Genomic DNA, 9,509 nt, shown 5'->3' with positions numbered 1-9,509 from the left:
GATCAAGTCGCTTCTTTACTTTTCAAACCATTTCTGCTAATGTTGCTGTTTTCTTCCGTTCACTTACTTGACGTCGGGCTACGCTACCAGTATCACGGTAAGGAAACACAAACACGAAACGAAACACAAAGATTTATTCACATTTAAATGCTGGAGTGCTCTACCGATAGCCACTTGTGGTTTTCCAGCCAAATATAAAGAAATCACACTATCTCGCTTGAATTCCATCACGAAGAACACTATTCTGGAAAATTCTCACCAAAATGCTTTTGTACGCTTGAAAACAATATAATGAGCTGTCACTGGAATAATTTTAACAGCTGTCGGAAGAGTAGCTTAGAAATGACAGTAGTTTAACGTTAGTTGCAGATTTTTTAGCTTACTCTGTACGCACGGTAGATATTGGACCTATGCAGGGTAGTCCATGCCAACATCTTCTTCATAAACACTGTATCACCAACTAAATTCCAGCATGTGACATTTTCTTTCTCCTCGTATAGCAATTGAGACTATTTAAGGGAATCGAAAAAAAAGCCAGCTAACTACAAGCTTGCAAATACTTTTGCTACTTCTCGCCAAGTAATTAATGGCGACCACAATGCAAGTGAATTTTGATTGCGTGCGGATTTATGTCTGATTTTGTTGGGTCATTCCTTTTATTTTTTTTTGGATTGCTGTCGGCCAGGCCAAGTGCATTGCATATTAAATGAGATTTTTTTTTTTTGGTTCAGCAGTTGTTGCATGGATTTGATGTCCACTCCTTGTGGTTGCTTTTGTTGTTGTGTTTGCAGACACATATCAAATGCAAATACTAATCGAATTAACTGAACAGCAACAACAACAACAGCAGAAAATCACAATTTGCCACAAAATGCTTGAAAATCGTTTTGCGGTATAAAAAGCCTGTCGTTGGCATGAAGGCCCTTTGATAAAATCAAATCAGTTTTTTGGAATAACAACACTTCGCTGATAGTTCTGCGAAATTGAATAAATAGTTGGCATTCCAGTTGTTGTTGTTGGAGTGTGTGTGTGTTTTTTTGTTGTTGCTGTGAAATGTAATTGGAAATTGTAATAATTTAAATGCAAATTAATTTAAAGTGAAGTCCTTCTCAAGCCACAGCTCACAATTCCCAACGCAAAGGGTGTTGGAAGTATTCCAAACCATCGCGCCATGAGAGATGACATGGCGGAATACTTCAAATCACCCCGTTTTGAAGCTCAAATGGGCAATGGCTCTGTATTGGATAGAGTAAGTAGTTTGAAATTTTATTTCTATTATTTTTTGAAGTGGTAAATAAAAAAATAATAATAATAAATTAGGAAAAAAAAAGGTTATAATATTATATCCTGTAACAAAGGCCAATAGGAGAGACTCGTGACATACTTTCGAGAGTTAGGCACTTTAATACTCAACAAATTAATAAAAAAAAATAATTATGTATAAAAAAGCTATGTGAAATATATCAATTTTCAAAGCAGCATCGTGATAAAGGAAAAAATGAATAATTTTTGAATTATTAAAATGAGAATATCTCGCGATAATGAAAAAAAAAAATACTCAAAAGGATTGGGAGAGGGCAAGGACATCAATTAAAGATGTTAATTATTGTGCCATTACCATTGATCGCTTGGGAAAAGTTCAAGCTAGGAATGATGGAATACGACATTGACTATCATTAATATAGAAGGTGTGAAAAGGAACTTTGAAAAAAAGCAGAGAGATAATTCTACATGAATTTATTACATCGATTCTAAAAAAGGAACTATACAGGCTGAGATAAAAAAAAAACTGCAACAAAGTCAAACGCCATAGTAAAGAGTGATTTGTTAAGAGCTTTATAACTTTTTTTAAAAAAAAAACGCATAAAATTTGCAAAATCTCATCGGTTCTTTATTTGAAACCTTAGATTGGTCCATGACATTTACTTTTTGAAGATAATTTCATTTAAATGTTGACCGCGGCTGCGTCTTAGGTGGTCCATTCGGATAGTCCAATTTTGGGCAACTTTTTCGAGCATTTCGGCCGGAATAGCCTGAATTTCTTCGGAAATGTTGTCTTCCAAAGCTGGAATAGTTGCTGGCTTATTTCTGTAGACTTTAGACTTGGCGTAGCCCCACAAAAAATAGTCTAAAGGCGTCAAATCGCATGATCTTGGTGGCCAACTTACCGGTCCATTTCTTGAGATGAATTGTTCTCCGAAGTTTTCCCTCAAAATGGCCATAGAATCGCGAGCTGTGTGGCATGTAGCGCCATCTTGTTGAAACCACATGTCAACCAAGTTAAGTTCTTCCATTTTTGGCAACAAAAGTTTGTTAGCATCGAACGATAGCGATCGCCATTCACCGTAACGTTGCGTCCAACAGCATCTTTGAAAAAATACGGTCCAATGATTCCACCAGCGTACAAACCACACCAAACAGTGCATTTTTCGGGATGCATGGACAGTTCTTGAACGGCTTCTGGTTGCTCTTCACTTCAAATGCGGCAATTTTGCTTATTTACGTAGCCATTCAACCAGAAATGAGCCTCATCGCTGAACAAAATTTGTCGATAAAAAAGCGGATTTTCTGCCAACTTTTCTAGGCAGATCGTTCGGCTTCAGTTCTTGCACGAGCTGTATTTTATACGGTTTTTACACCAAGATCTTTGCGTAAAATCTTCCATGTGGTCGAATAACACAAACCCAATTGCTGCGAACGGCGACGAATCGACATTTCACGGTCTTCAGCACCACTCTCAGAAACAGACGCAATATTCTCTTCTGTACGCACTGTACGCATTCGTGTGGTTGGTTTAATGTCCAATAAAGTAAACTGAGTGCGAAACTTGGTCACAATCGCATTAATTGTTTGCTCACTTGGTCGATTATGTAGACCATAAATCGGACGTAAAGCGTGAAACACATTTCGAACCGAACACTGATTTTGGTAATAAAATTCAATGATTTGCAAGCGTTGCTCGTTAGTAAGTCTATTCATGATGAAATGTCAAAGCATACTGATCATCTTCTCTTTGACACCATGTCTGAAATCTCACGTGATCTGCATGAAATCCTAACCTCAAAAAATCACCCTTTATTTACATTTTTTTTTTAAATTTTATTGAATTAAACAAAAAACGTTGGAAATGCATCAAATTTTAGAATAAGTTTAGATTTGTTCGAATTGGTCACCTTTGGCACGAATTATGGCCTTCAAACAGCCAATGAAACCGTTACATGCTGCCCAAATGTTGCTCTGTGGTATTTTGGCCCATTCCCGGCGAAGCGCTTGCTTGAGGTGATCGACACTTTGGTATTTTTTAGGGCCAACCTTGCTTTCCAAAATACTCCAGACACAATAGTCCAACGGATTGGTATCCGAAGATTTTGGTGGTCATTCTGCGCTGGAAATGACGCGAGGAACCTCATTTTGTAACCATTCTTGGGTGCCGCGTGCTGAGTCCTGTTGGAATGTCCAAGGTCTGCGGCCAAAATTTTTGCATGGCTTTAATACATCCTCCAGAATATTATTCGATAATATTCGCCATTTATTCTGATGCCACGGTCGACTAATAGGAGCTGAGAGCGAGTTATGGCTGCCCACACCATCACCATAACCGCCGCTTGAGTTATGGTGGCCAACCGAAGGTGCACATTTTCAGCTGACCTCTTTGGCAGGTAAACACGATCATTTTGTTCTGAGTCGATTTATGCATGTCCGTCTGTATGTCCATGTATTTTTATAAACAAAATGCAGGTCGCATTTATTATTCGATTGAGATGAAATTTTGCACAAATCATTTGTTTGGCCCAAGGACGAACCCTATTGAAATTGGAAATAATCGGCCAAAATTTTGATATAGCTCTCATATATATCTTCGTCCGATTTGCCTTTTTTTGGGCACCAAACGTGTAATATCAGCCCGAATAATATGGAATTTCGCACATACAACCAAATTAGGCCTGAAAATAAGTATGCCAAATTTGATCGAAATCGGCTCAGATATGGCTATAGCTCCCAAATGTATTGTTCATCCGATTTGTTATTTTTGTCATCCGCAGCCATAATATGCACTCTGTAACAAAAATATTTGGAGAAATATATCAAATACAGCTCAGAAATACATTTGCTAAATTTTATCGAGATCGGTTCAGATTTGGATATATCTCCGACATATAATTTCGTCCGATTTACCTTTTATGGTGCACCAAACGTGTAATATTTGCTCAAATGGGATGAAATTTGGCACTTACGACCGAATTGAGTCTAGAAGCTAGTATGTGAAGTGAAATTTGGTGAAGATCGGTCCAGATATAGCTATAGCTGCCATATATATTGTTCATCCGATTTCTTATATTTGTTCCCCACAGCCGTAATATGTACTCCGTAACAACGATATTCAGGGAAATATATCAAATACAGCTCAGAAATATCTTTGCCAAATTTTATCGAGATCGATTCAGATCTGATCTGATTTCAAAATAATTTTGCACCAAATGGGCAATACGAGTCCGAATTTAAAAGATACAAATGCTTCGGCATATTTAGTTCTTTGAACTTTTAATTGTTATGTGGAGCTCTACTAAATTAGCAAAGTGGTCTAGGGTATCATAAAGTCGGCTCCGCCCGATTTTAAGACTTTCTTTACTGGTTAATATATATGAATTTCTGAATTTAGGTAAGACTTAGACTTTTGACGTCTTCTAGGACCTATTGTAGAATTTTATGCCAAATAATTTAATAGAGTATTTTGAGTTCCTACGATGCCTATTAAGGGGAGTTTTACACTATTTTTTTTTTTTCAAAAATGGCCCAAAAAGACCCATTTGTTGGCTCGCATGAGGGTTAAATATTGAGGTCGACCAAAATAATCCTCGTGTTTTCGTCGGCAGTATTACCGAAGACACTATATAGCTAAAATCAATGGATTCCAAGGAATCTCAATCCGAAAATATCCAAAAGTGTTTAAAAGGGTGGGACTTGCCCCCTCTATTTTGGTTACTTTGCAACGTAAACTTTCAAAAGGTCGATACAAGGCCTTATGTTATTTTTTGTATTGCCCAATGCTCATATATGACAAAAATCCTTTTCCATTCCATTACAGGTCACCCCGGACATGGCCCATTTGGTGAATCCCTATTGGGGTCGTTTTCCACCCATGCCCTCGGCAACGAGTCAGCTTTTTGGAATTTTTACCGCCGCAATTATGGTTGTGTCGTGTTGTGGCAACGGTGTGGTTGTCTACATCTTCGGTGGCACCAAATCCCTGCGTACCCCAGCCAACTTACTGGTCCTCAATTTGGCCTTTTCCGATTTTTGTATGATGCTCTCCCAGTCACCGGTTATGATCATTAATTTCTATTTCGAGACATGGATTTTGGGTCCGTTGTGGTGTGACATATATGCCATATGTGGTTCGATGTTTGGTTGTGTCTCGATATGGTCGATGTGTATGATAGCCCTGGATCGTTACAATGTTATTGTGAAGGGAGTCTCCGGGCGGCCGATGACGGTGAAATTGGCCTTGGTAAAAATCACCTTCATTTGGATGTTTGCAACATTTTGGACCCTAATGCCGCTGCTGGGGTGGAGTGCGTAAGTGGAGGGGAGGAGGAAATAAATTTCATTTACATCAATTTTTTTCTTTTGATTTTTCAGTTACGTCCCCGAAGGCAATTTAACCGCCTGCAGCATTGATTACATGACACGAGACTGGAATCCACGTTCCTACTTGATCTCATACTCCTTGCTGGTCTACTACACCCCTCTGTTCTTGATTTGCTATTCCTATTGGTTTATCATCGCTGCAGTCTCTGCCCATGAAAAGGCCATGCGTGAACAAGCCAAGAAAATGAATGTAAAATCGCTACGCTCCTCCGAAGATTGTGAAAAAAGTGCCGAAGCTAAATTGGCCAAAGTGGCATTGACAACGATATCGCTATGGTTTTTGGCATGGACTCCGTATTTAATTATCTGCTATCATGGACTATTTAAAATCGACGGCCTGACACCAACAACAACTATTTTGGGTGCCACATTTGCCAAAACCAGTGCTGTCTACAATCCCATTGTCTATGGGTTAAGTCATCCGAAATATCGTCTCGTTCTCAAGGAGAAATGTCCCATGTGTGTTTTTGGCTCGACAGAGGAACCTAAACCGGATAGTGATACCCAGACCACCTCACAGGCAGAGTCCCAGGCTTAGACAAACCAAAAATGTGATGAACTATGCTTACGAACAAAACAAAACAAAGAATAAAGAGAAACGATAAAAATGCAACGCCAATAAAAATGGCCAAAAATTAAAAAAAAAAAAACGTGGAATAGAAAAAATTTAGAAAATATGTAAAAAGTGACGAAAAAAAAAAATAAAACGAAAGGTATTGTATTTTAATAAAAATTAATGTTATGGCATACAAGAAAAATTAAAAAAAATCTATTTTATTTATCGTAGTGAGTGTATATCCCTTGAAACGAATACAAATTCATTATGTTCGCCCATACTTATATAAGGCGATAATTAAATTATGAAATCCTGAAATGTGATATTTACATTACTGATGATATCTGTGTTTGAGATGTGGCGGTGGTTTGTACAAAAAGTACTTAGCGGTACTAAATTGCGTGAAGGAATAGAACTGTAATCCCAAAATTTGATATTAAGGTCTCGTTTGGTGTCTGGTGGTGATTTTAATAATTGAAAAAATATCCTCTAAAAAAGTCACGATTATTGGTCCTTTAAAAAATATTTTTTAAAAATCCTCGATTATGTGTCTGAGGGACTTTCAAAAAATATTCTCTAAAAGTCCAAGTTATTTGGTCTGAGGTTCCTTGAAAAAATTTTCTTTAAAAGTCCACGATTATTAGTCTGAGAGTCCTTGAGAAAATAATCTATGAAAATCCACGATTGTTGGCTTGAGGATCACTGAAAAAATATTCTTTAAAAATCCACAATTATTGGTCTAAGGGTCCTTGAAAAAATATTCTTTAAAAATGCACGATTATTAGTCTGTGAGTCCTTGAGAAAATAATCTATGAAAATCTACGATTGTTGGCTTGAGGATCCCTGAAAAAATATTCTTTAAAAATCCACGATTATGTGTCTGAGGATCTTTTAAAACATATTCTTTAAAAGTCCACGTTTTTTGGTCTGAGAGTCCTTGAAAAAATACTCTTTAAAAATCCATGATTGTAGGTCTGTAAGTCTTTGAATAAGTCTTCTTTAAAAATCCACGATTATTGGTCTGAGGGTCTTTGAAAAAATATGCCTTCAAAATCCACGATCATTGCTATGAGGGTCTTTGAAAACATATTCTTTAAAAATCCACAATTGTAGATCTGTAAGTCCTTGAAGAAATATTCTTTAAAAATCCAAGATTATTGGTCTGAGGGTTTTGAAAAAATATTCTTTAAAAATCCAAGATTATTGGTCTGAGGGTTTTGAAAAAATATTCTTTAAAAATCCAAGATTATTGGTCTGAAGGTCTTTGAAAAAATATTCTTTAAAAATCCACGATTATTGGTCTGGTGGTCCTTGAAAAAATATTCTTTAAAAATCCACATTTGTAGATCTTTGAAAACATATTCTTTAAAAGTCCACGTTTTTTGGTCTGAGAGTCCTTAAAAAAATATTCTTTAAAAGTCCACGTTTTTTGGTCTGAGAGTCCTTGAAAAAATATTCTTTAAAAATCCACGATTATTGGTATGAAGGCCCTTGAAAAAATACTCTTTAAAAATCCACGATTGTAGGTCTGTAAGTCCTTGAATAAGTCTTCTTTAAAAATCCACGATTATTGTCCTTGAAAAATATTCCTTAAAAATCCACGATTATTGGTCTGAAAGACCTTGAAAAATATATTACACGATTATTAGTCCTTGAAAGAATATTCCTTAAAAATCCACGATTATTGGTCTGAAGGTCCTTGAAAAATATATTACACGATTATTAGTCCTTGAAAGAATATTCCTTAAAAATCCACGATTATTGGTCTGAAGGTCCTTGAAAAATATGCTACACGATTATTAGTCCTTGAAAAAATATTCTTTAAAAATCCACGATTATTGGTCTGAAGGTCCTTGAAAATATACTACACGATTATTAGTCCTTGAAAGAATATTCCTTAAACATCCACGATTATTGATCTGAAGGTCCTTGAAAATATACTACACGATTATTAGTCCTTGAAAGAATATTCCTTAAAAATCCACGATTATTGATCTGAAGGTCCTTGAAAGAATATTCCTTAAAAATCCACGATTATTGGTCTGAAGGTCCTTGAAAAATATACTACACGATTATTAGTCCTTGAAAAAATATTCTTTAAAAATCCACGATTATTGGTCTGAAGGTCCTTGAAAATATACTACACGATTATTAGTCCTTGAAAGAATATTGTTTAAAAATCCACGATTATTGATCTGAAGGTCCATGAAAAAATATTGTTTAAAAATCCACGATTATTGATCTGAAGGTCCTAGAAAGAATATTCCTTAAAAATCCACGATTATTGATCTGAAGGTCCTTGAAAGAATATTCCTTAAAAATCCACGATTATTGATCTGAAGGTCCTTGAAAATATATTCTGTTGTTGCAAAATGGTCAGGCTTATCCCTTTATTGTTGTTTTTATAAAAACAACGTTTGTTATTAGTGGAGAACGATGGTAATGTTTACCAGGGGGTAAGGCAGGGAATACCTAGGTTTCGGAAAGAGCCACCAATCCTCATCAGTTCCCTTGTTTTTGTCTGGGATATTCTCCCCAGAAGTTATTTTAAAAATAACTTCTATGACAAAAAACATTTTTTACCCAAGTGACGAGATCGTAAGCTCAATAGAAGAGGAACCAAAGAATTATATAAACTAAAATTCTTTTGGAAAGTCTTCTAAATCTTACAACCGCACTTATAACATTTTCATCTTTCTCCACTTGTTATGCTTTCGTTCAACCTGATCGAAGTAGCATAACCATGTAAGTTGGTTTTGTCTGTTACAACAAAAACCCCTTCGTCGACCGTGCCTTGTCTATAAAAAAATCCACGATCATTACTTCTTGAAAGAATATTCCTTAAAAATCCACGATTATTGGATTTCAATCCTCATCAGTTCCCTTGTTTTTTGTCTGGGATATTCTCCCCAGAAGTTATTTTAAAAATAACTTCTATGACAAAAAAACATTTTTTATCCAAGTTGAGCTTACGATCTTGTCACTTGGGTAAAAAAGATCAAAATAACGGAATCCGACAAAATACCGGAATTATTTCAAAATTGGTATTTGAAGTCCGTAATGGATACTACGGCCTAAGACAGAAAATTGTCTGCGCAGGTCCGCGTCTTCGTATAGCCCTCATATAACGGTACCTCCCGATACTCGGTATTTTGATGATTTTAGCGATATTATTTACCGGAACTATTTCAAATTTGCTATTTGAAGTTCGCAATGGATACTACAGCCGAAGACAGAAAGCTGTCTGTGCAGGTCCACGTCTTCGTGTGGCCCCATATAAATGTACCTCCCGATATTCGGTATT

The 9,509-nt window shown here is 36.3% G+C and overlaps 1 protein-coding gene across 1 annotated transcript; it reads left to right on the top strand.

The window, feature by feature from the left end:
- Positions 1-929: 929 nt before the first annotated feature.
- Positions 930-6,299, top strand: LOC101888328 (opsin Rh2). Its single transcript, XM_005191103.4, has 3 exons — positions 930-1,249; positions 5,087-5,577; positions 5,641-6,299. Exons 1-3 carry the CDS (start codon positions 1,172-1,174, stop codon positions 6,185-6,187), a joined length of 1,116 nt encoding a protein of 371 aa, XP_005191160.1. The 5' UTR covers positions 930-1,171; the 3' UTR covers positions 6,188-6,299.
- Positions 6,300-9,509: the final 3,210 nt, after the last annotated feature.

This window comes from Musca domestica, unplaced genomic scaffold (genome assembly GCF_030504385.1).
Source record: "Musca domestica strain aabys unplaced genomic scaffold, Musca_domestica.polishedcontigs.V.1.1 135, whole genome shotgun sequence".
Classification (NCBI taxonomy): Eukaryota; Metazoa; Arthropoda; class Insecta; order Diptera; family Muscidae; genus Musca; species Musca domestica.
The sequence above is the reverse complement of the archived record's forward strand: the minus strand, read 5'-3'. Positions and strand labels throughout refer to the sequence as shown.

Coding starts and splice junctions, on each gene's coding strand:
- LOC101888328 (XM_005191103.4), top strand. CDS start 1,172: ATGAGAGATGACATGGCGGAATACTTCAAATCACCCCGTTTTGAAGCT. Junction 1,250..5,086: donor ATGGCTCTGTATTGGATAGA/GTAAGTAGTTTG, acceptor ATTCCATTACAG/GTCACCCCGGACATGGCCCA. Junction 5,578..5,640: donor CCGCTGCTGGGGTGGAGTGC/GTAAGTGGAGGG, acceptor TTGATTTTTCAG/TTACGTCCCCGAAGGCAATT.